The following is a 26790-nucleotide window of genomic DNA, read 5'->3' as shown; positions in this document are numbered from 1 at the left end:
TGCATTTTGAAATGCTATTATTGTAAAACCCTCTATTTGACAAAACATAGGCAGGATGAGAAGACTCCTAGCTTTGATAGAAGTGCATCAGAAGAAAAGAGTTGTACTAGTTGGATCTTAATGGACTGTAATGTTGAAATAATGAAATAAAATAAATGTTGAAATTCACAAAAGGAAAAGGAAAAGAGAATTGGACAAAATTAACGGACTATTGGGCTAGAATGTGGTTACTAGTCATGATGTAGTCATACATCTTGGATTATGGACACCATGCCTCTGAAAATCAGTCTCTAGGAAACAACAGTGGATGGAAGAGTGCTCATGTGCTGCTTGTGGACCTCCCATAGGTACCTGGTTAGCCATCTGGTTGGGAGAACTAGAAGGGCTTGATCTGACCCACCAGGGCTCTTCTTATTTTACTAACTTAAAAGCAGTTTTACATGGTCAAAACCTTTTTTTCTTAATGAAAATGTTACTGTTGAAACATCCATTGAAACATACATCGGGGGGGGCATTCATTCATTGTTTACTTTTTAGCCAAAACAATTTCCAGGATGTGCTATATTAAGGCATTTATCACCATCCATTTACCGTTATTAGTCACTGCATAAAATTAATTCTTCAGGAGACATATACACACAATAAACATAAAACAAAATTAAGAACACAAAAAATACAATCAATACAACACTAATATCCAAACAAGCATCACAAAGTAAAACAAATGCTTAGTCACATCCAAACAGAAAATAGAACACATTTTAAAAAGGCACAAACATCTCATACGAGCTAAAAAGCAACCAACTGCTAGAAATCAGCAAAAATTAATATTAAAGTGATGTTAAAGTGACATTAAATGGCAAATCTTTGGGAGAATTAAAAAATGTGGGCACTAGACAACCCTCTCCAAGGAGAGTGTTCCACAGCTCATTCATTTATTGGCGATCACTCATGGCCAAGTAAGACTGTCTTCCAGGGTAAGGTCTTTAACAGTGGGTCCACAAGTGACTGTGGAGGCCAATTCTGGATCCACACAGCCTCCCACAATGAGGACATAGGTTTCCAGATGGAAGATGGTCACGATGAGGATTTGCTTGACGTGCCTTCCGCTTACCTCGTTTGTCCCTTTCGCCCTGTACTCGTGCTTCTTCAAAGTCCATGGCACCTTTGATAATGGCCGACCTCCAATTGGGACACTCATGGGCCAAGGCTTCCCAGTTCTCAATGCTCATGTTACATTTGTTTAGATTAGCTTTGAGAACATCTTTAAACCTCTTTTGCTGTCCACCAATATTCCGTTTTCCATCCTTAAGTTGGGAGTAAAGTAGCTGCTTTGGAAGACGGTGATCAGGCACTCGAACAACATGGCCGGTCCAGTGAAGTTGATGTTGGAGGATCATTGTTTCAACACTGGTGGTCTTTGCTTCTTCCAAAACGCTAGCATCAGTCCGCCTATCTTCCCAAGTAGTTTGCAGAATTTTCCAGCGTTGATGGAATCTTTCAATAAGTTGGGAGTGGCGTTTGTAGATGGTCCATGTTTCACAGGCGTACAGTAAGGTTGGTAGTACAATGGCTTTGTAAATAAGCATTTTGGTCTCCCTGTGATTATCCCGATCCTCGAACACTCTACGCTTCATTCGGGAGAATGCAGCACTCGCAGAGCTCAGACGATGCTGAATTTCACCGTCGATGTCAGCTTTTACAAAGAGATGGCTGTCAAGATAAGAAAAGTGATCAACATTCTCCAGTGTTGCACCATTAAGCTGGATGGATGGTGCTACAGAGGAATTGGTTCGCACTTGCTGATGAAGCACTTTGGTTTTTTTGATGTTAAGCGAGAGGCCAATCTTTTCATATGCTTCTGCAAACACGTTTAGGATAGTTTGAAGATCTTCCTCTGAATGTGCAGACTACATTATCATCGGCATATTGAAGTTCTATGACAGAGGTTGTAATTACCTTACTTTTTGCTTTGAGCCTACTGAGATTAAAAAGCTTTCCATCTGTTCGATATGTGATTTCCACGCCAGTGGGACATTTCCCCTCAACAAGGTATAGAATCATGGTGATGAAAGTAGCAAATAAGGTCAGAGCAATTACACATCCCTGCTTGATGCCTGATCCCACTTTGAATGGATCACTTTGAGAGCCACTGTTATCCAAAATTGTTGAGATTGAGATAACGAAACAAACCCTGAGACAGGGTAGTCAGGAGATGAAAACTGAATTTAATAAAATGACGCAGGAGCTTAAAGAAATAGTGGATTCTGTGAGAGAGGAGTTTGATGGGATAGGGAAGCTACAAGCCCTGGAGATTGGAACAAATGTGGAATTGGAAAAAGATTTGGAGTTTATGGATGATAGAAATAAAGTTTACTGTTTGGAATTCAACGTTGTCTCTGAAGAAATTAATGAAGATTTTGGTGGTAAAGTTATCAATGTCTTGGATAATTTTCTGGACTGGAATGATGTGATGGAGCTTGACATAGAAAAAATCTATGGAGTTGGCTACAGATATGTGACAGTGGAGAAACTCTTAAGAGATGAGCCAGTGCCTTTTCTAAAAAAGAAGAACAGAGATATGACTTTGCAGCAATATTTCAGCAACATATTCAGAATTCTTGACTGGAATGATGTGATGGGGCTTGACATAGAAAAAAGTTATGGAATTAACTACAAATATGTGACAGAGCAGAGATGCACCCAGAGCAGAGATGTGACTTCACAACAATATTTCAACAACATATTCAGAATTGATGACAAGGACATATTTGTGATGGGGGAAATTCCCATCAGACTCTTGTTATATGACTATGGCTATGACAGCAAGATCATCATGGGATACTGATTATGGATGAATGGATACTGAAACCACTGGATTTAACAGGATTATTGAAGATGGAAGATGGAATTAATATTGATAATGGAAGAATGGTTATGGAAATTATTGGACTTAACAGATTTGACTAGATAGATTAATTGATATGTTTACTTGGACTATGGCTATGACAACAAGATTATTATGGGATACTGATAATGGAAGAATGGCTACTGAAATTACTGGACTTAACAAGATTATTGAAGATGGAAGATGGAATTAATATAGATAATGGAAGAATGGCTATTGAAATTATTGGGCCTAACAGATTTGAATTAGATGGATTAAGTGACATGTTTATTTGGAGAAAAATTGAAAGATATATCTCTCAAGGAATTGAAACCTCTCTTTGACTTTTTGTGGAAAGAATAAAATAACGTTTATGAGATTTGAGGATTAATTAAGATAACTACTGGAGGAAAGTGATTTTATAATATAATTTTAGAGATAGGATTGTTATATATTGTAGACTTATAACTGATCTGCGACAAATTGGAAGTCAACATTTTATTTTATTGTTTAATTGTTTTTGTTTTGTTTTGTTTTGTTTTGTTGTCTTTGAAAATTTGAATAAAAATTAATTAAAAAAATTGTTGCCATCATGTTGTCATGGAGGAGTTGCAAAATATTCACAAATTTATGAGGGCATCCAATTTTCAGAAGGATGGTCCAGAGAGCAGTTTGATTTACAGTATCAAAGGCCTTAGTCAGATCAATAAACGCCATTTACAGAGTTCGGTTTTGCTCCCTGCATTTTTCTTGAAGCTGTCGTACAGTGAAGATCATGTCCACTGTCCCCTTGGAAGGGTGGAAACCATTTTGGGATTCAGGGAGGATGTCTTCTGAGATAGGTAGGAGGCGATTTGTGAGGATCCTTGCAAGGATTTTACCTGTGGTAGCTAGAAGAGAGATGCCTCGGTAGTTCCCACAATCTGTTCTATCATCCTTCTTGAAAAGAGTGATAATTATGGCATCCCTAAAGTCTTCCGGGATCTCCTCCCTCATCCCAATTTTTTCGATGAGCTTATGAAGTTGTTGTGTAAGTTCAGGCCCACCTTGTTTAAAGACTTCAGCAGGAATCCCATCAGGTCCACTAGCTTTGTTATTCTTCATTTGATTAATGGCTTTACTGACTTCAACCAAATGAGACGTTTGGTCTTACCATGAAATCGGTCTTCTCTGTGCATTTCAAAAGATGATATCAGGTGGGGTAGCTAGCTCCACCTAGCGGTTGAAGGCAAAAGAGCACTGTTGAAGTTTTTTTTCGAAGGTCCATTCCTGGTCTGTGTCTGTTCCTGTCTCAGTTTTCAATGACAAGCCCATAAAAGAGTAAGACAGGATAGCAACATTGACAGAGACAATACAACAGTACTCATACACTCTCTGCCAAAGGCCTACTAGTGCTTATAATGGTAGCCTAGCCCCCCTAGGGAGCAGCCCTGATATCATCTTTTGACATGCACAGAGAAGACCGATTTCACGGTAAGACCAAACGTCTCTCCTCCTGTGCATGTAAAAGATGATATCAGGTGGGACATACCAAAGCTGACCCATGTAGGGTGGGAAAATCGCTGGGCTGCCACTACTATTGGTTTGAGAGGACATGCTGTAGCACTCTCCTCCCAAAGGCTGCCTCAGCCGACGCATATGTGTCTATTTTGCAATGCTTAATGAAGGTATTGGGCATGGCCCATGTGGCTGCCCTACAAATCTCTATTAGAGGGGCATTGTGAGAAAAGGCCGCTGATGTGGCCGCTGCTCTTGTGGAGTGAGCCACTATCCCGGCTGGCCGGGCTAGTCTTAGAGAGGCATATGCCAAAGAAATGCATGCCTTAATCCACCTGGCTAGTGTAGAAGTGGACACCCTATTCCCTAGAGATGCTGGGTGTAAGGAGACAAAGAAATTATATGTTTTCCGAATTGCTTTTGTCTTGGAAATATAAACTTTAAGGGCTCTCCTCACAACCAGAGAGTGCCAGGCCTTCTCTGAAGGATGGACAGGATTAGGACAGAAGGATGGCAATACTAGCTCCTGTTGGCAATGGAAGGCAGACAATGCTTTGGGACGAAAGGAAGGGACTGTGCGTAGGACTACTCTATCTTTATGAAACACACAGAAATTTTTATGGACAGATAGGGCATTCAACTCAGACACTCTACGGGCCGAAGTAATGGCCACAAGAAACAAGACCTTAAAGGATAGCAGACAGAGAGAAACTTGACTCAAAGGTTCAAATGGAGGTCTTTGAAGGGCTATTAACATTTTGTGCAGATCCCATGTCGGGTAGCGATGAACAGTAGGTGGTGCTGTTATCGTTGCTCCCCTGAGGAAACGTTTGATGAAAAGATGAGATCCGAGCGGATTATCTGGAGATCTGGAGAGTATTGACGATAAGGCTGAAACCTGGCACCTCAGGGTGTTAGGTCTGAGACCCAATGATAAGCCATCTTGTAGGAAAGATAAAATCTCATTGATCCCTTTCTGAGGAAGAACTCCTTTCTTCCATGACCAGGATAAGAAGGCCTTCCATGTGCCTTCATATATTCTGAGAGTGGATGGGCATCTAGAAGCCATCATGGTTTCCAGTACTTGTGGGGAGATGCCGTTCTTTAAGAGTCGCTGCCATTCAAATTCCATACATGAAGTGCCAACCACTCTGGGTCTGGATGAAGAAGCTGCCCTTGAGAGAGCAGGTCCTCCCTTATTGGAATTTTCCATGGGGGTTCCACCAACAGTTTGAGGAGATCCAGAAACCAAGGTCTCCTTGGCCACCAGGGAGCAACTAGTAGAACTGCTGTCCTCTCGGCATGAAGTTTTTTGATCACCCTGGGAATAACTGGAAGTGGAGGGAAGGCATACAGTCTGCCTGGAGGCCACTGGGACGTTAAGGCATCTATCCCCTCCGCCTCTGGCATACCTGGAGAAGAACCTCTTCACCTGTCGATTACGGCTGGTGGCAAACAGGTCCACTTGAATTCGGCCGAAATGTGCCACTATCTGATGAAATACCTCTGGGTGAAGCATCCACTCTCCCTGATTCAGTTTCTCTCGACTGAGCCAGTCTGCTTGGCTGTTGTCCTCCCCCTTGCGATATTCTGCTGCTATAGAGTCCACATTCCTCTCCGCCCACTGGAAGAGGAGAAAGGCTTCCCTCTGGAGAAGGTGGGAGCGTGTGCCCCTTGACGGTTTAAATAAGATTTGGCCGTCATGTTGTCTGTTCTGATGAGTACCGCTCCTAACTGTCTGTCCTCCACGAAGTGTCTGAGGGCCAGACGGATTGCTCGAAGCTCAAGAAGATTGATTGGCAGTATGGATTCCTGTGACGACCATGTGCCATGAACCATCTGACCATTGCAGATGGCTTCCCCCCCCGATAGGCTGGCATCTGACGTGATCAGGGTCTGAGGGGGATCCTGGAATGGAACGCCTCTTAACAGGTTGGGTTTGTGAGTCCACCAGAACAGTGACTGCCGAACCCGTGGTGATAGAGCTACTCTGCAGTGGTGTCTGGATGCTATGTCACTTTGGAATGGAAGGAGCGCCCACTGAAGTGTGCAGGAATGATGACATGCCCATGGTGTAGTTTGGAATGTGGAAACCATCAAACCTAGAAGCGTTGCTAATTCATTAGATCTGCTGAGTTGGAGGATAGGATACCCAACGCTGCTTTGCAAATCTTGTTGACTCTTTCTTGGGACAACATTAAGAGGCCCTTCTGTGAGTCTATAGTTGCTCCCAGATGTATTATGCGCCGAGACGGAAAGAGATTACTCTTGGATTCGTTGATCAGGAAGCCGTGGTCCTTTAGACAGGCCAAGGTGACATGGAGGTCCTCCCAGGCCTTGTGCAACGATGGGGAGCGGATCAGAGAGTCGTCCAAGTAAGGGAAGAGATGAATTCCCAGTGTCCTGAGATGTGCCACCAAGGCAACCACGATCTTCGTGAATGCCCTGGGGGCAGATGACAGGGCAAAAGGCATAGCCCTGAATTGATAATGGTTTTGTCCCATGGCGAACCGAAGGTATCGTCTTTAAGGTGGGAAGACTGGAACATGAAGGTAGGCCTCCTTCAGGTCGATAGATGAGAGAAAGTCCACTTTCCTTAGGGCCTCCTTGATTGACAGTAAGGCGTCCATGTGAAACTTGTGGTATCTTAAGAAACTGTTTAGACCCTTGAGGTTGGTGGGAGAGGGAGGGAGGGAGGGGGTACTGGAGAGGCAGAAGGCTCCAGGAACTGTGGGGAGGGGCTGGCTGCTCCTTGTCACGAAGGAAACTTCCAAGGGAAGGAACACAAGGTTTTTTTGTTTTTTTTTAAATTAACTGGAAGGGAAGCGTTAGAAGAAACAGTAAAGGAAAAAACAACACTAATCACTGAAATAACACAAAACACAATACACAAGAAACAATACAGGCCTGAACCAACAGAGGCAGAGAGAGTCCAACCATGTTCGGTGAAGGCAAAAGAAAACTGAGGCTGGAACAGACACAGACCAGGAATGGACCTTCGAAAAATAAATTCAACAGTGCTCTTTTGCCTTCAACCGCTAGGTGGAGCTAGCTACCCCACCTGATATCATCTTTTACATGCACAGGAGAATAGGGGATACTGCAAGCTCATTTCTAATTTGTTGTTGCGGGATTTGCGAGAAGACCTCATCAGCCACAATAGAGTTTCGATTAAGGAGGTCGTGGTAATGCTCTTTCCAACGCAATGCAATAGACTCTTTGTCCTTTAGACGTTTGGTACCATCCATTCAATGTAAGGGATTTGTACCTTAATTTGTTGGTCCATAGATGGCCTTTGTGGCATTAAAAAAGCCCCGTGCATCATGAGCATCTGCAAAATGCTGGATATCTTGAGCTTTCTTTATCCACCAGGCGTTCTTAAGTTTTCTAGTTCTTCTTTGGACCTCAGCCTTTGCACTGGCATAGATTTTTTTTCTTAGCAACACAGTTAATGTCTTAAAGCCATCTCCTGCATAGCCACCCACCACACTTTAGCTTGAGGGGGCAGTCATGCCACTCATCTGGAGGAACCAACAGTGTGTCTTGTCTGGATTGAATGTTAGTTTGTTGGCCCGCAACCAGTCAACTACTACAACCAGGCACTGAACTGTTAGGTACAGACGTAACATTTAGGAGGCCTGGAATAACTTTTAAATGTTTTTAAACACTGGGCAGTGCTCTCTGAATGCTGTCCAGCAGCAGTTGACCTTCAGTAGCCTCCTGTCACTGGCATCCTTGGTGCTCCTGCCAGTACATTTTCACTATGCTGGCCTCACCATCCCTCCCATTCCAGTGTGCTGTAGTGATGCCGGTGACAGGAAGTCATGTAAACACTACTGCATGGCACTGCCAATGGTTGCTGCTATCCAGAAAAGGATGGGACCAAGCTTAATCTAAAAATAAAAAAATAGGGCTCAATATTTTCAAGTTATTTAATCAAAAAGCTTCTGAGGTCCTCCTCACAAAGCCTGTGGGAAGGTTGGCCTCATTTTTGAAATGCTGAACTATGCTGCCAGCTGAAGCTTTCAAACTATATTTAAAGGTAGCCGCATCTAGAGTGCATTACAATAGTCTAGTCTAGGCTCTTCACTACTCAGGACAGCTCTGCTGACCAACATTCCACAGACACAATAGTGATGGAAAAGCAGGATTTGCCACCATCACTACTACACAGTAAATCCTGCAATGGAGAGTGGGTCAGAGGCTATACTGTATAAAGGCCTTGCTACCAGGTTGAAGGCTCCCAAACTACACCAAATAAATACCTATCCTGCAACTTTTAAAAGTTCATTTCCATCAGTTGTTCTAGGAGTTCTTTCTGGACCTTCACATCTCTAACCTACAAGGTTTCATCTTTCTCCCAATAGGAGGTTACTACACCCTCAACAAAAAGAATTGTGAAAGAGTAAATCAGTGACTAAGCAATAAATCACACTTCAAGTGGTTCTAATAAATCACGATTAAGTGTCACACTCTTACTGGGGGTAGAGATATTTGTGTACATAATCAGTGCAAAAGCATATTATTGTCAAATCTCTTTATGCTTCAAACTGAACAGCACACAAGTACCTACAAGGTGACCCCAGTGGGAAAACAAATATGAAATATCCTTCCCAATTCCCAAAGCCTGTAAAGCCCCCATCTTGCAATTTGGCTTTTTATGTTTGATTCTGCAGAAATTTCTCCTTACTGCTAGGCTATTCTGTTTTATGATGGCAAGTGTAAGATTATTACTTTCCAACAGAGTGTTGGCTTTCATTAGTTTTTTATTTTATGTGCTAGTGCATGCTAAACAATGAGTGCTGTTATTAATTTCTCCCAATAGTATATCATTATAATGACATAATATCAGAGCAAATAAGCACCTATCACTTTCACAATTTCAGCTAGCACTGTAAAGCATAGCATTTGCAAGCATTACGTGGCACACAGGCTAACAGGAGTGTCTTATTTCTGGATCCCTGTAGCAGAGAATGAATGATTGAGTTCTTGGCTTCAGGTATCAAATTACATTTAGGAGAAATGTGAAACTCCCAGACAGAGATTCATAAAGTTGCCTTTCCTTTTTAAAGATTATGATCGTTTCAATGTGTAGAAGAAAGTTGAAATCCAGTGGCCCCAGATAGAGGGCTCCCCTCTCAGCCTAAACTATCTAATTCTACCGCTCTCCAAACGATCACATAGTTAGCACATGCCCCATAGTTAGTACGTGTCTGAAAGTCTCATCTTAGGACACCCCAAGTACTGATGCTAGCACACATGTACAAGTCAGAGTATTGAGAGGTAGGGATATAGTGTGGGGGGGTGAGTTGGGGTCCCTGCACTATTTTTCATCAAGACTTACAATTTTCTAATAATAGAGATTGTAGATTGCCCTAACTAATCCTACAAATAGCCTTCTCAGTCATCCATGTACACAGCCAAGGTTATTTGTATATAAATCATTGTTTATCTGCAAACAGCCTTTTTGGTGCAAAGTACAGCCCTAAAAGCACACTGAAATGGATCCAGATAACCAATATCATCCAAGACTTGCACAACAACCATCCACTTGAGCACTTTCCAAAAATATCATGTTGAACAATTGGCTGAAAGCTGGAATAATCCTCTACGGTGGTTGAGACCACCCTTTCTTGTAATGAGGCATTTATTATTTCCTGGGCACAGCAGTCAATCCACTCTTGCTCATGTTATGAGCCAAAAGCAGCCACAGTCAAGCAAAAAAGGTGGTACTTCTGTCATTAACACTGTACTCCTTTAAGCACCATAACCATGTTCCTGGGCTTTAATAAATAACTAAAATTAATCCCACTTGACTAGACAATACTCCAGACACATATAATGGCTACAATGCAGACAAAGTAGCATGCCAATCATTGGGGACACAAACAATTTTATCCTCCGACTGCTTAGCAAATAAAAGTCATAGATGGCCACAACGTAAGCTCTAAAACCAGCTCTTCCTTGTGTTTTGTTGGCTCCATTTTGAATTTTCTGTCACCAGCATTCCAGCAGTTGTCCCTTCTCTTACATCACCCCAACCTGCCTGTAAACCAAGTGGCCAAACAAGCTCTACCAAGAGAGATAGGGTGCTTAGGAGTAATCATGTCAACTGCCAGAGTAAATTCCACATTCCACACAGTGACCAGGGCTTTGACAGGAGCTCCAGCCTTGCTAGGTCCCCCACCCATACAGAGACAGGAAGACACAGCAAGCCTAAATCTCATCGGAAAGTGATCTGACCACAAAAAGAGTAGAAGAAAAATCCTCATTCTTTCCCCTACATCATTTTACTCCAGTGGAAATATGAAGTCCTGAGCATGATCTGCAGCACATATTAGGCCACTGACAACTTGGGATAGCTCCTTAACTTCATGGTAGCCATGATAATCTTAAGCTACCTCTGACAACTGAGGCTTGGCATAGATGTTGAAGTTCCCCATAACTTCCACCTTGAGGGTTCCTCATCATCAACTCTGAGAACATATCTATCAGTTCAGGCATAGGAAAGTACTGGGCAGCAGGGTGGGTGGAATCTCTAATCTGCCCCAACATACCAAGTTCAGGAACAAACACTCCAACCCAGCATTCCCCAAGACAGAAAGCCTAGTTAGGGAGATAGAATTCTTATAGGCTACTTCAACACCCACCCCATCCCAACCATCAAAGTCTATGCTGGTGCTGCATTAAGAACCTAACTGAGAGAGATAAATTCCTTCCACCTCATCCACCCAGTAAATCGTTGAACCTCATCCATACCAGTAATCCACAAGCTAGTATTACCTGAATTTCAAGAGATTTTTCTGTCATTAGCTGCTTCCGCTTGGTACTGAATCAGCTAAAATGATAACTCATTCCTTACCCATTTTAAAAATAAAGGGATTTAATCAGGTAGGGATCTTTCCCCTGCTCCTCAAACAATAACAGACTAAGCTTGCTCCATCTCTACTGCACACCTAACACGTTCCAAGCTTTCATTTTCATTGTGCTGTTTGCTATGCAGTTCACACAAGTCCATAGCAACAACTGAACAGCAACTGAACACTTCATTACTAACAGCCTGTAAATGATCCACTGTAAAATGCCTTGTCTTTAATTAATATCTCTCAGTTTTATCAAAATTCCCATTCTCTTGTAACAACTTGGTAATTTTATTATGCATATAGCATTATCATCATACATGTCACCTTACAGAATAATATAAGCAAACAATACAGATTCCTATCTTGAAGAATTTACAACTGAAATTTTGACAGTGAAAGAAACAACCAAGGGAGGAAAGGAAGAGGCAGGGAATCAGCATGAGCAGTCATGACTTTCCTATCCCACTTAGGACAATCACTGAATGTGTTTAAAATCTCACTTAGTGAGCTAGAGGGGAAAATAGTAAAAAATTACTCCATAGTTTTGCCTAACAAAAGGTAGGTTTACTCTGCGGAGACTAGGAATAGTCAATAGTAGTGCAATGCCAAGTGAAAATATATAGATAAACACACCGAATCACCATATTCTAGTCTCTCTCACATACACTTCCATAGTCACTCTAGTCACTACAGGTTGCCAAATCACTTTGCCACTGTGGGTGAATATCTCCTGGAAGGCAGGATCTGAAAACACACAGATTCTGTGATAAAGTTGGGCGATCATTTTAGATAATGTTGAATTCCAAGAGTCACTGGCTTGAGAAAATGAATTAAAGAAACTGCAGCCTCTAATGGAAAAATACTGGTTCTAATGGGGCTGAATTAATAGGAGAGCAGAGAGAAGCCTAATATAAAAGATTGTGCTAATACATGATGCAAACAAAAGTAATATATGGTAGAATGCACCAGACAAAGATAGTTAAGATAAGTCTTTTGAAATCCGCCTTCTGAGACCTGAGGAGAGAATCACACATTTTTAGAAAATACAACTTTTGAGTTTGCAATTTTAGTTTATTTATTTATTTATTTATTTATTTCATTTATAAACTGCCCATAGTGAGTGGCTCTCTGGGCGGTGTACAAAAAGTTGTTTTGAGCCATTACATAGGTAATTCTGAAATTTAGTATGGATTATATTAACTTCACACATAATGACTTTATAGCCTAAACACTGTAATGTGAGATGATTTCATGCTGTAAATAATTTTAATATTGATATATAAGGAATAATGCCTTAAGGGTGCAATCAAGTGCATGTTAAATATCAATACTGGATATTGGGGTGTAATCTATGAAGTGCAGCATAGATTAGAACCTACAGACAGAACAAATATCAGAACTAAAATGTTTCAATTAAGCTTTGTTTTTACTGGGATATCTAAATATAATTAATTTCTGATTCCAAAAATAGTAAAACAAATACAACAACTAACTGCCCAAAGTCTTGAACACAAGGTGGAGAGATAGAGCTGTTTTCCTTCTCCTTGGCCCTATACCAATATGCTCCCAGAGAGGAATATACACACATGGATGCAAACACAAACTCAACTGAGACATCAACCCAAACCAAGGTTTGCTGCACTAACCATAGTTTAAAACTCAAACCACAGTTTGAGGTTCCAAAAATATATCAGGCAAACCCATAGATTAGAGTCTTTCATCTTCTATTATCTCAAAATGCAGCTTCACAAATTAACTCCTGTTTCCCAGGTGCAGTAGCCACTCAGAGTAATGGCCAAAAACATGACTTGTTAATTCAGACATGCCAGTCCACAGTCAGCACAACCACTGTTTGTGAACTCACTTCAAAACATGCATTCTTCCAATTTTCTGGCTGATTGTAATTCAGACAGCATGCTGAACCATAGTTAAGCTTGACATGTGAATTGAGCCAAAGAGCCAGAGCTGGAGGTTAAGAGGGCAATGTAGCTGTCACTCACAGCAGCAGCCTGCTTTTATTTCTCATTTCATCCATACTGGTAACATCTAGTAAAATAAAGGATGTCACGTTATATCATCTAGTAGTGAGTTTTCCCAACAGCTAATAAAGTGAGCAAGCGTAGGGAAATTTGCAACAATGGGCTTTTGATAGTAGCCACACATTTTCTATAATACATATTTGTCCCATATTTTAAAAGCACAATAGCAACAGAGGAAGTTGCCTTACGCTGAATCAGATCATTGCTCCATCTAGCTCAGTACTATCTACATAGACTAGCAGCAGTTGTCCAGAGTTTCAGATAGGAGATACTCCACCCCTACCTGGGGCTGACGGGGATTGAACCTGGGACATTCTGCATGCAAAACAGATACTCTGCCACTGAGTATTAACTCATGTTTCATTTTCTGGAGTGGGCCAATACACCCTAGGGCCTGGGCCAAAATGTGGAGATGTGAATGCATACACATATGAAGCAGAAGAACAGATAGAACAAACCTGCCCACCAATTCTTCCCCCCCCTTTTTTGTATGTTTTATAAACATTTCCAGGACATATTTTTCACCCAAATGGATCACTTGACTTAGGGCCACAATGGCCAGAACTATGTATGGAAAATAGAGCAGCTCTTGTAGCTCTGGTATCACCATGTCTTACCCTGCCACGCCACCTTGATATCCTTATTTCTACAGCAGAAATATGTATATATTTAGCCTCAAGAGTGTCCATTCATCATTAATACATTACCACTTCTGGTAGCCAACTGAAGCTCATTAAATCTATTGCGCTGTCATGGGCAACACCACCAATGATTCCCAAAATTAACTTCCTCCCTGCAGTTTGCTTCCTAAATCCTCACGGGAAGCATTCAGCTCCAATTGGCACATAGAAACGAGATTTATAGAATTTCTGAAACCATCAGGGAAAATGCACATTTTTTCTATTCCTCCCGCCCCTGAAGAAAAATCTTAAATATTTTAAGAAAAATTGAAATATATGCAAAATTTACTTTATCACACCAATTTCTTTAATAGTATAAATATATCGTGCAGTGGAGGCTCGCAGCGCCGACACCAGTGGGGCAGTGACTTGGCTTCAGGTTTTAGTCCAAACTTTCAAGGTGCTATCCAAGGTGCTGAAATCACCTAAAATACAGAGCAGAATCACTGCCCCACTGACATTGGAGCCACCAGCCTCCACTGATATTGTGTACAAATCAGTTAGCAGATAAAATTGTATGATTTGCTGAAATCAATAAATTAAAAGTATGTTTTAGTTTTATTCAAATAATAACCGTGTTGGAGCTGTGAACTGCTGCACTTGAGGCATCCAAGTATATGGTAGATTTTGCCAATTGGGAAAACAGATAGGGATAGACTTCAGCACGGTCATACATAACAATAATAATTTTAAAAACCTGGAGGGAGAGGGGGTTAAAAGAAAACACTCACAAAATAAATATTCCTATTCTCTACTTTAAGGAGAAATACATTTGGATATTCCAATAAACATAATAGTAATACTGAACTTTTCAAGAGCATGCCATCATTATACACCATAAGATGATAATCCTACACACACTTATATTAAGCAAGTCCCATGGAATTCAGTCAAACTTACTTCTGAGTAAACACACACAGGAACAGAATACAAGTCCATAGTAATTACAGTAGGGCCCCACTTTTCAGCGTTCCTCTAATACAGCAGTTTTCAGTTAGGGTAAGGCCCCACTCATACGGCGCTTGTTCCACTTTTACAGTGTTTTTCGGGCGTCGGGCACCATTTTATTGACGGAGTTCTGCTTTTCAGCGGGTTTCACTTTTAGGTGGAGGTCTGGAACGTAACCCACTGTATGAGTGGGGCTCTACTGTATAGAAAAACGTAGCTACCCTAAATCCATAGTGATTTTATTTTCCATATTCTCTCTCAGTGAATAATTTATTCTTCCCAAGGTGGGACTTATTAATCCTGCAATCTCCATCCTGAAACTTAGTATACAAACTGGTCTTCTGGCTACAACATTAGCCTAATTTTTTGTACTCTGCCCCCCCCATCTCACAACGTCATGTAATATCTTGACTGATTAAAAGTTCCAGAAAACTTGAAAGCTTGCCACACTTTTGTGACATTTTGGTTGGTCCCAATAAAGGTATTGCCCTGCTGTGGATTTCAGAGTGGGGTTTTTTAAAACCCTTATGGCTACTTTTGCATTTTAATACATCCTTAGAAATGCTATCATAACTCTATCAGTGTCTACAGATCCATATATCTTGATCCTGATTGTTCACTTTGAGCACCATAGAGTTTAGAAAATGGAAGAAATTTCTTTTTTATGTGTAAGTTTGTTTCTTGATTGTATCTGTGTATGTTCAGATATTCTATTAATTTATTTTATTTTGCCCCCAAACAGAGGAAGATGAGGAAAATGAGAAGGAAGACATGTCAAAGGCTACATTACCCAAAGGCCTTGCCTCCAAGATGCAGGAGCAATACACTCATCTGACTTCCAAATTGTCCCAAATATCCGGAAATGTTCTATACCATTTGATAATGCCTTTCCAACATAAGATCCTAAGACTGTTGCTCATTGATCCTGACAAACACACTAGTAAATCTATCATCATTAACCTTTGAATATTAGGCCTAAGAGATGGGTAGCAGTATAAATTGGTTGTAAACAGTATTTTTTTAAAGGACTTTCACATAAGAACATAAGAAGAGCTTGCTGGATCAGGCCAGTGGCCCATCTAGTCCAGCATCCTGTTCTCACAGTGGCCAACCAGGTGCCTGGGGGAAGCCCGCAAGCAGGACCTGAGTGCAAGAACACTCTGCCCTCCTGAGGCTTTCGGCAACTGGTTTTCAGAAGCATCCTGCCTCTGACCAGGGTGGCAGAGCACAGCCATCATGGCTAGTAGCCATTGATAGCCCTGTCCTCCATGAATTTGTCTAATCTCCTTTTAAATGTTGATTTTCTCATTTGATTTTTTCCCACTCCTAGTGGAAAAATGGAAAGGAGGGATCCCTGGGATTTGTTTTAAAAAAACTGTACTGTTCTGTTGATTCGCTGCCCTCCATGTCATACATGAAATGGTAGGTATAGCTGTATGGCATCAACACTCCACTGTAGTGAAGAAGATAAGACTCCAAAAGGGAAGGTGTGTTAACTGAGATTAAGAACAGGAATGAAGTTGGGGATGACAGGGAAACTATCAGGGTAAAGAGACAGGCCTATCAAATTGAGCTAGAGCAAACGAAGTGAAAAGAAGCTGGAGATACAGAATAATGCAACAGATTATTTTCCGAATGAGAACTAGAGGTGAAAGTGTGTTCCTGAAATTCATACCCAGGCTTAAAAAACTGGTGGTTTTTTTAGGAGAGCGCAAATGCTTATGTATCTTAAAAGGGTGGGTTCATGACTGTATAACTATCATGCATAAATTAGCTTTAAGCTACATTTGTTATTATTGATGGATTTCTGAAGAACAGTTAGATGCATCATCTGCTTGACTCTACCCAGAATTCCTCTCCAGTTTACGAAATGTTTTGACATTTTTGTTTGAGAATTCTTTACTTCTTCTACCAGATGAAGCAAATGAGGATTTAAAATAACTAGAATTATGTAGATGTGAATTAAAATTAAAGCTTAAAGGCATACAGCAGACTATGACCAGGTGCTCTAGAAATAAAGGAGAAGATGCATACATCTTCTGAATCATTTTAAAGCAATAATTCCTTATAACTATATCAGAAAGAATATAAAAAAAGAACCCACATGAGGATTTACCTTCCACTGCTCTCTTGAAGAAGACTTTACAGCTGCCGCAGGTAACCACTCCATAATGGCATCCAGATGCCTCATCCCCACACACCAAACAGACTTTGGAAGGTCTGGAGGATCCAGTTGATACACTTCTCAACGAGGAACTATGGGGGAGGGGAAAATAACAAGTTCAATCAATTCAAGTCATACTGGCCACAAATAAATTCCAATTCATTATTATATGTGTTCAATTACTACTACGGTTAAAAATTTAAGGAGCCACAACCCCATATGGCTGGGTTGATAGATTTTACTTGTTATATCAAAACACCCATAAACACTCAATGGCTGCTTTTGAATGAATGTTACAACAAACTATCATTATTGGAACAAACCTAGTCTCTCCCTAGGCTCTTCACCAGAGCAGCTGTGAGGAGGTCAGAAACTTTTGTTTAAGATTAATGGCATTTTAATCTTACGTCCAAACCATAAACTGCGGTTACTGTTAACTATAGTGTACTGAAACAAGCCAGCTTCATAAGCCATGGTTTGCAGTTAGCTTGTCTCACTCAAACCATAGTTAATATTAACTAGTTTATTGGGTCCAGACAACATGGTTTATTGGGTCCAGACAACATGGTTAATCAAAAACAAGTAAAAACAACAGAATTCTTCTTTGCAGCCAAAGGAAAATGGGGGCAGGAGGGAACACTCAAATCTGGGGGGAAGCTACACTCATTTCCATCGTGATAAACCATGATTTATCATATGTTTGAATGCTGTCAGTATGAGAGATTGTCACAAACATTTGCCAACTCCTTCTTGGAACCTACCTCCATTATTTCCTCAAAATGACTGAGGGAACATGCATTGACTCTATTATAGTAGGGCATCCATGAAGAAAAACAGAACATATGTTTACAAACATTTTTATGAAGACTGAATGCAGAGGAATTAAATATTCTGATGAACGTCAAACCAAACTACAGGTACAATCTGATACCCTCTTGCCAAGGAGTAAGCCCCATTGAACTCAATGGAACTTAGATCTGAGAAGACATGCATATGATTGCACTGCAAGGTTTAAGATCTAATCAAGTCTTTCCATTAGTCACAGCCCAGATTAAAAACCTGACAAGTAGAGACTCACAAAGTTTTACTACAATATTTTTATCTTCAAACACAAACACACCACTCAATTACATTCCACTCAACCACCCTAGTTTTCCACTCAGTTGTGAAGAGTGGAGACCAATGGCTGGAATTTGCAGCCGGGATGCAGTACTAAAAATGTATTTATCCCTTCACAAAGCACCAGCAAGCTCAGTATATAGGGATGGAAAATGAAACCCTCTGCTCAAGCCCTCCCATCTTGCTTTTAACACCAGGGATCTTTCACCTTTAACTACTTTAATATCATGGTCCATGCACAGTTTGTGAGGTTGAATATTCCTGTAAGAAGTGGCTAAGCAAAAGTATTCTTTTCTCCTCAGAGGCAGAAAAAGAGAGGGAGGATGCACCAGCATGTTCTGAAGCAAATGTAGCCACAACTGCTCTCCTACTCACTCATTCGCCTTCTGCCACCCTACCCCATTTCCACTCTGTGCAGTTTATCTCCATCCTTCTAGCCAACAATGATATATACCACTTGCTTAAAAGCTTCCTCTAAGCACCAGACAATTCACATACAGAGGTGCTGTCTTTCCCTAAATAAAGCAAATGTCAGTTTCCTGTTGCGCTTGTTTCTGGTAACTCCTCCTTTTCCTGTCATTAAGACACAAATTTTCGCTCATTTTCATGGCTATGGTAGCCACTGCCAGAGTCTACTGCTTTTGAACCAAAGTGTTGATGCTATACTATTATTTATTTATTAGATTTATATCCTACCCTTTCTCCCAAAAGCACCACAAACATTCCAAAACATCATAAAAAAGACTATAAAATATATTAAAGCAAAACAATAATTAAAAACATATTAAAACAAAAGATCTTTAAACACATTTTTTTAAAAAGCTTTAATTTTAAAACAGGTTTAAAAACATATTAAAAAGCAATTCCAACAGATACAAACTGGGATAAGGTCTCTACTTAAAAGGCTTGTTGAAAGAAGAAGGTCTTCAGCAGGCGCCAGAAGTATAACAGCCTGTCTAATATTTAAGGGGAGGGAATTCCAAAGGGTAGATGCCACTACACATAACCGCTTGCTATGTTGTGCAGAATAGACCTCCTGATAAGATGGTATCTGCAGGAGACCCTCACCTACAGACAGCAATGATCAACTGGGCATATAAGGGATAAGATGGTCTTTCAGGTATCCTGGTCCCACAGTTTGTACACCAAAACTATAACCTTGAACTTGGCCCGGTAGTTAATAGGTAGCCAGTGCAATTCTTTCTGCAGTGGAGTGACATGTTGGTGATATCCTGCCCCAGTGAGCAGTCTCGCCACCACATTTTGCACCAGCTGCAGCTTCTGGACCAACCTCAAGGGTACCCCACATAGAGTGCATTACAATAATCCAGCCTGGAGGTTACCAGTGTGTGGACAACAGTGGTCAGGCTCTCCCGGCCCAGAAACTGCCACAGCTATCTTACCAGCCGAAGCTGGTAACAGGCACTCCTAGCCACTGAGGTCACCTGAGCCTGACAAAGATGGATCCAGGAGCAAACCCAGACTACGGACCTGCTCTTTCAGAGGGAGTATGACCACATCCAAAGCTGGCAACTGACCAATTATCAGGAACCACCAACCCACAGCGTCTCCATCTTACTAGGATTCAGACTCAGTTTATTGGCCTTCATCCAGCCCACCACCGAGTCCAGGCACCGGCACTCTTGATTCAGATGTTACGGAGAAACAGAGCTGGATATCGTCACTGTACAGCTGACACCTCGCCCCAAAACTCCTGATGCCTGCTCCCAAGGGCTTCATATAGATGTTAAATAGCATGGGGGACAACACGGTACCCTGTGGCTCCCCACAGCACAACTGCCAAGGAGCCGAAAAGACAAGCACCCAATGCTATTCTCTGAAAACCACCCTGAAGATAGGATCAGAACCACTGTAAAACAGTGCCTCCAATACCCATCTTGCCAAGTTGGCCCAGAAGGATACCACGGTTAATGGTATCAAAAGCCACCAAGAGATCAAGTAAGAATAACAGGATTGCACTTCCCTTGTCCTTCTCCCGATAAAGGTCATCCATCAGGGCAACCAAGGCCGATTCAGTCCCATAACCAGGTCTGAACCCAGACTGGAATGGGTCAAGATAATCTGTTGCATCCAAGAGTACTTGCAATTGCCACAACCCTCTCAATCACATTCCCTAAGAAGGGTATTTTTTGCAACCAGGCGGTAGTTGTCGCAAACCAATTGGTCCAGGGTGGGCTTTTTCAGGAGTGGTCGAATCACTGCATTGACCACACCCTGGATCCACTCGGTCCACCCCTCTCAGCAAGCTTTAATAAGCCAAGAAGGGCAAGGGTCAAGAGGACACATTGCTGGCCACATCGTCGCAAGCACATTGTCCATGCCATCAGGCTACATCAACTGAAACCATTCCCAGAAGTTGCAGCAGTTACTGCACGGCACACCTCATTGGGGATTACATTAGATGTGGATGAGACATCAAGTTTGCTATGGAGGCGAGCAACTTTACCCTCAAACCCTTGCAAACAATTCACAGTGGGACTCTGAAGGGTCTAAAACTCCATTTCCTGGAGTTGATGTCAACAGACCCCTGACAATATGGAAAAGCTCCACTGGACAGCTACTTGAGGATGCGATGGTGGCAGAGAAGTGGGCCTTGTTTGCCACCCTCACCGCCGCATAGCAGGCATGGTTATGATGTTTTACTCATGCCTAATCAGCCTCACAGCATGTCTTTCATGCTCTAACCAGCCTGTTTCATTGCCCTTAGATCACTGGTGTACCAAGGTGCAAACCGGGCTCCACAATGCTTGGGGATAACCATGTCAAGAGCCCAGTGTGCCTTACTGTTCCACAGTATGACAAGGGCTTCAACAGGGTCACCTGCTCTATCTACTGGGAACTCCCCCAGGGGAACAGGGTCACCTGCCCTATCTACTGGGAACTCCCCCAGGGCATTCAGGAATCCTGTGGATTCCATCAGTCTACGGGGGCGGACCATCTCAATCTGTCCATCACTCCTGCAGGGAAGGATCGGAGCCACAAGTCTAAACTTCACCAGGAAGTGGTCTGACCATGGCAATGGGGTGATATCCACCCCCCTATCTCCAGACCACCCCTTCTTCCATCTGGAGCAAAAACCAAGTCGAGGGTGTGCCCTGCCCTATGTGTCAGGCTGGTGACAATTTGAGACAGCCCTGCGGTTGTCATGGAGGCCATGAAGTCCCGAGCCAAAGCACTGGAGGCAGCTTCAGCATGGACAGTGAAATCACCCAGGGCTACTACTAATGATGTTATTGAGGGGAGAGGGCTGGGGGGGAGCATTTTGTGCCATATGCATATTTTTTGTTGTCTCTGGGGATAGAGTATCATCTCAGGTTCTGAATTACCTGCCTTAACTTGTAGAAAGTATGTTATCTCACCATTGTATACAATACTGAGAGATGAAAAATCTATTTATGGTGAGTTACTGCTCTCATTACTAGAAGGCCCTTATACATATCAGTCTAATCTAATGTTTAAATATTGCTTACTGCAGCGTGCAGCCCTCAGCTTCTGTTAGCATCTACCAACTAGACCTAGGGACAATATCCAACGAAGTAGTACCATTAGTGCAAGGATTTCTATTTGTGCAATGGAACTTCCTTTCCCTCTTGTCTCCTGGCACACCCCCTGCACCTTTCCCAAATCTGCTCCAGAGGTTTGGAGGGGGGAGAACAGATTTAGGGACACTCAGGGGGCAAGGAGATGGAGAGGAAGTTCCACTGTACAACCAGAAGTCCTTGAGCTAACAGAACAACTTTGTTGTATACCAGCCCAGAGGCTGTGGACAGCAAGGAATATTTAAATGTTATGTTCACCATAGGTTGCTCTGCAAGAATAAGGGCTTTCCACTTCTTTTCATTTTGTGCTTGAACTTGGATTTCAGTTTTGTTGATTTGTATCATCTTAAAAGCAAAGCAAAATGTGTTTACACAATTCAAAGCAGGCTTTAAATAAGAAAACCACTGGCCATTCCCTAACTAGCAGTTCATAGACCTAACTAGCTTTTAAATTGTGCCTGAATGGTTCAGGCACATAGTGCAGATGATGATTTATTGGCATAATATACTTGCTAAAGACCCATCTGTTCACCCTGGCATTTGTGGGTGGGCCTGAGTAGTGTCTAGCTAGTCTACTGTGGATTATGATGTATTTTAGTATATGTGTCATAAGTCCTGTGGAACAGCCTTGGAGCAATGAGGAAGAAGAGGAGAAAACAGAATGGGACTTGGGGGAGGGCCCTAGTGACTTGCAGTCAGAGGGTGTTGAGGCCGAAGGCTTCAGTGCTGTTGACAGTGACAGCTCCGCCCCTGTTGCTCCAGTTACAACTTACAAGGCACTGCCCAATCAAGAGACTGCCCTTTCACCTTCCCTTCACCCCCCTTCTTCACTCACACCACCGTGCACCCCTTCTCTTGAGCAGGACCTCACAGAAGTGCCTCCGCTGCCCTCAACTAAGACACACAGGCAATTGAGCCAACAGGCTCAAAGGGTTCCCACTGTCCCACCAAGGAGGAGTGCTCACATGCGCATGAACTCCCGTTCCATGACACCTTCCTCACTACGCAAGTAGAACGAGTCTACCCACACTTACTTAAGGGTTGTAAGGGGCATGTCTAATTGCTGAGGCAACGTCTTAGCTCTGTGTAGTCATGCTTAGTTATGTAGTGTTGAGATGCTGAATTCTGCGTGATCTGTAAGCTAATTCATGAAGTACTCTGTACTTAAATTTTCTATTAAACCTATTAAAGAAAAGCACACCGCGTCTGCATCTGACTTCAACGGGCTTGGCAAGATGATACATTGATTTTATTGGTACTGTTTTATTGGTATGTTGATGTGAACCATCATGATATTATTGAAGGGTGATATAGAAATGTTTTTAAAAAACAAATAGGTCAACTTCCATGAATGATTCTGCAAGCCACGACTCATGCGTTCACTACTGATAATCCTGTCAGACTACAGATCTTTTTTTCACTTAAGGGCTGGGGTATACGTTATAAAAACAGATTTGCTATTAAGGATTGCCGACCCTCAGTGAGCAATCCCTGAACCAGTCATAACATTTAAACCTGCATACTAAATGGATCACTGCCATCATGGGATGGACATCACTCATGTAGAGTGCAGTGAATTCCATATGCTACAGAGGTAATTTAGGGACAGTCTGGGCAAAATTCACAAAATTTGCTTCAGACCTTGTATCAGAAATGGTGATTCAGAATCATGTGATAATTTCAGACAAATGCTTGTACCTTTACCTGAGCATTAGATGAAGGAACCAGAGTGCCCCAAATTATGGTCATTTCTAAGGACTACGCTGGATCTTTTGGCTTGTGTCCACTCTTTGCCAAACAGAGGTCCTTTCCCTCAGAGAGCTGTCTTTTTTTCTAAGACAGTTGGAGAACAGGGCTCTTAGCTGAGAAAAGGAGGAGGAGAAGCAGCAGCAGCAGAAAGTATTGATGTTGCTCTGTGGCTTTTACCAGCACCAGGTACTGCTGCTCTCTGTACAGCTACTGCTGTTACTGTGACCCTCTGCCTGTCTTGGTAGACTGTAAGACTGCTTTAAATAAGTATAGCCTACATATCGGAGGGGAAGCAATTTTCAAAAGAAAGCTCTAGAGGGGTAGTGAGCTTCAAGCACATTTCAGATAAACGGGCTTGCTCATTACACTTACTAGCTAATGGCTGGTGGTAATTGGCAGCAAAATCTGAGACTGAATTCATACATGCCACTTAAAGTACTTTTGAGATTCTCTCCTGCTGTTGGTATGCATGCATGAAAGTTTAAATAAATAGATGGCCATGAAGGAAGATGCCCTTTTTCCTTTTAAATGCCACATGTGTGCTCTGGTGTTAGAGGGATGATTGCACATCATACTATTTTAGATTTTAAAAGGGAGGGAGAGGTTGTGAGTTCTTGCAAAATGCAGTAGTGGTGGGCCTTCAATCCATGCTTTCACTTTATCAGCTGCCCTGCTTTGCTGAAATTACACAGGACAACATTGCCAAGTCCAACAGAAGTAAGTTGGGGAGAGGTGAACAGCAACTACAGTAGGTAACCAGAAAGCAGTAGTTCATGGTTATCGGGAAAGCTAAAGAGCAGCCAGATTTTCCAAAAGCCCAGATCATAGGTGTCCCCCCTCTCTCTCTCTCTCCCCCCCTCTCCCCCCCTCTCCCCCCTCTCCTCCCCCCTCTCCTCCCCCCTCTCCCTCCTCTCTCCCTCCCCCTCTCTCCCTCCCCCTCTCTCCCTCCCCCCCCCTCTCTCTCTCTCTGAGTTTAGGGGATTCCAGCTGCAGCTCTCCTTCTAGTCTTTTGGGATACAAGACCCAGAACTCCTTGGTTTAACAATTCTCTTTTCTTGTTCTCTCTCTCCCCCCCCCCAATCACATTTTGTTTTCTTTAAAAGGACATGAATGAATGCCAGGGTTATTGTATAGAGTAGTAGTCTTTTAAAAAAAGAAACTAAAAAGAGTGGAGGTGGAAGTGGCCTTCATTGTAAAAACTGAAACTGAAATTGACATGAAGTTTCTCAAAGAACTCCATTAGCTAAGGAGAGAAGGAGTGAGGATGGTAAAGAGAATGGGTCAGGAGTGCTGACAGTGCACAAAGATCTGGAGTTACAGTCACCAGTATCAAAATATGTAACTGACTGCTATCATAGAGCAGCTCTGGCTAGCTCCCAGATGGAAAAATGGAGCAATGACCTTTCCACCATAAACTGCATGAGATGTGGTGACATTCACAGTAGGAAAACAGAACTTGTGAATAGTGCTAATGTGCATTTATTGAAGGAGCAGGGTGAATTTTCGAGTGATAATTAAAATGCTTTAAACTGTATATGTGATTTTGACCTTATACTGCTTATAATGCTATGCCTGTGCTATGCACTTCATGCCAATTTAATGAGAGGAAAGGCTTCCAATCCCTTTCTTGTTCTCAAACTGCTGAACCAGGATGAGCCTAACAGTGACCTTTACGTCTCCTCATTTCCCCTTGCACACAACATAAATTCCACATTTTTAAAGCTTGCTAATTTTAACTCTGTCAGTTTTTATGATACAAAGTAAAAATATCCCCAGAAGAGTTTTAGATCAAGTTCCAAATTTATTCAGCTATCCAAAGAGTATTTCATAATTGTGCATAGCTACATAAATGGCATATTATGGTGTCAGAATAATTTGACATTAGAAAGTGGAAGTCTGCAGTCTAAAAATTCTCATGCTTCAAAATTATGTAACCTGCACATTCCTTACATGAGTGGGAGTTCACATTCATTATGAAAGTGACAGTTAACAAATGTGTTTTGGGAGGCCCTATAAAATGGCATCCAAATAATTGTTTTCGACACACCCAAGGAATTGGGCATGCCCAGGTGGATTTTGCTTACTTTGGTAACAGGATCCCATACCATATCACAATTTGATTTTGAAAGCTTATTCAAGCTGCAGATAATGATCTGCCACGTGGCTGCTGTTCAAGAAACTTAAGTCCAAGCACCAGTAGGCACAGGAAGCTACCTGCATGGTTCATGAGATCCCAGCCTGATTTCTTCTTGTAGGTTAAATAAAAGCAGTTGCTTTTGTACTTGTTTACAGCTATACCAGCTGAGCTAGGAAGAGGTCAAGTAGTTTATCCTAGGCCATGTCACAAATATCAGTGACTCAGACCAGATTAGGTACTAGGATTGAACTGGCTCTGAGCCTCTTGCACACATATAACTAAACCACCTTTTAAATAAATCTGCATTTAGTGTATGAATCCCACACTGGAAATAATGCTCCTCCTCCTGTTTTGCCTCTGCTAATCTGTGAGGCTTACTAGCCCTACTCATTGGGATATTTATATGTTCATTACATAACAACACAACACTGTCAGACAATTGTTGGATGATGACAATGGCTTATTTATTATACATTCAGGGAAGCCCTGCCAAATGTATATGAATACAGAAGCAATGTAATTTTACATTACAGTTATGGAAGTAAGTGATATCTAACCCTGCCTAGTAAGGGTGTAGTAAGGGTGATTGCAGTCATAATTCATGTGGACCTGTATCTGTAACCTGATATTCGGTGACATTAAATGGGCTTTGTACTTGTTTCGAGCAATGAATCTGCAGTTCTCTTTTCAATGGATTTACTAGGTCAAATGAAACTACAGACAAAGGCAACTGAAGGAGAGTCTACAAAGGCACTTTATATCACAACAGAAGCATTTACCTTGACGGCAAGAACAAAAATCTTCTTCCAGCACTCAGTCCCCAAGTAATTTCTGTAATATTTGAGAAGCCTCCCGATATCAGAACAGTATCAAGTTCTATTGTTATAAAGAATGGGTTATGTTCCATTTGCTTGATGTAATAACTGAATAGGTTTCCAGGGGATCTAATACTTGATGCCTTCTTCATAGATGAGACAATTTTTTTTAAAATGACAGTGCTTATCTTCTGCTATGATACAAATCAACAACAATAAAGGCCAATCAGGTTCTCAGTCTATATAAGAGTTGCCCCCTTCACAACACAGGATACCTGAAAGATTGTCTTACCCTTTATATAGCCAGTCAATCCAACATTGATAAAAATCAA

The 26790-nt window shown here is 41.8% G+C and overlaps 1 protein-coding gene across 5 annotated transcripts in view; it reads right to left on the bottom strand.

Annotated features, from left to right (window-relative positions):
- The window catches only part of NR3C2 (nuclear receptor subfamily 3 group C member 2), a 211452-nt gene that overhangs the window by 81873 nt on the left and 102789 nt on the right, over window positions 1-26790 (bottom strand). For 4 of the 5 annotated variants that reach the window (XM_061584708.1, XM_061584706.1, XM_061584707.1 and 1 more), the window contains one exon: window positions 17019-17170. In XM_061584708.1, the coding sequence (XP_061440692.1) occupies window positions 17019-17170 (152 nt within the window). The remainder of the gene's footprint in view (window positions 1-17018; window positions 17171-26790) is intronic. The other variant, XM_061584705.1, reaches the window with a different exon arrangement.

The sequence above is a fragment of the Rhineura floridana genome, chromosome 9 (genome assembly GCF_030035675.1).
Source record: "Rhineura floridana isolate rRhiFlo1 chromosome 9, rRhiFlo1.hap2, whole genome shotgun sequence".
Classification (NCBI taxonomy): Eukaryota; Metazoa; Chordata; class Lepidosauria; order Squamata; family Rhineuridae; genus Rhineura; species Rhineura floridana.
Note: the sequence above shows the minus strand (reverse complement) of the source record. Positions and strands in the feature narration are given on the sequence as shown.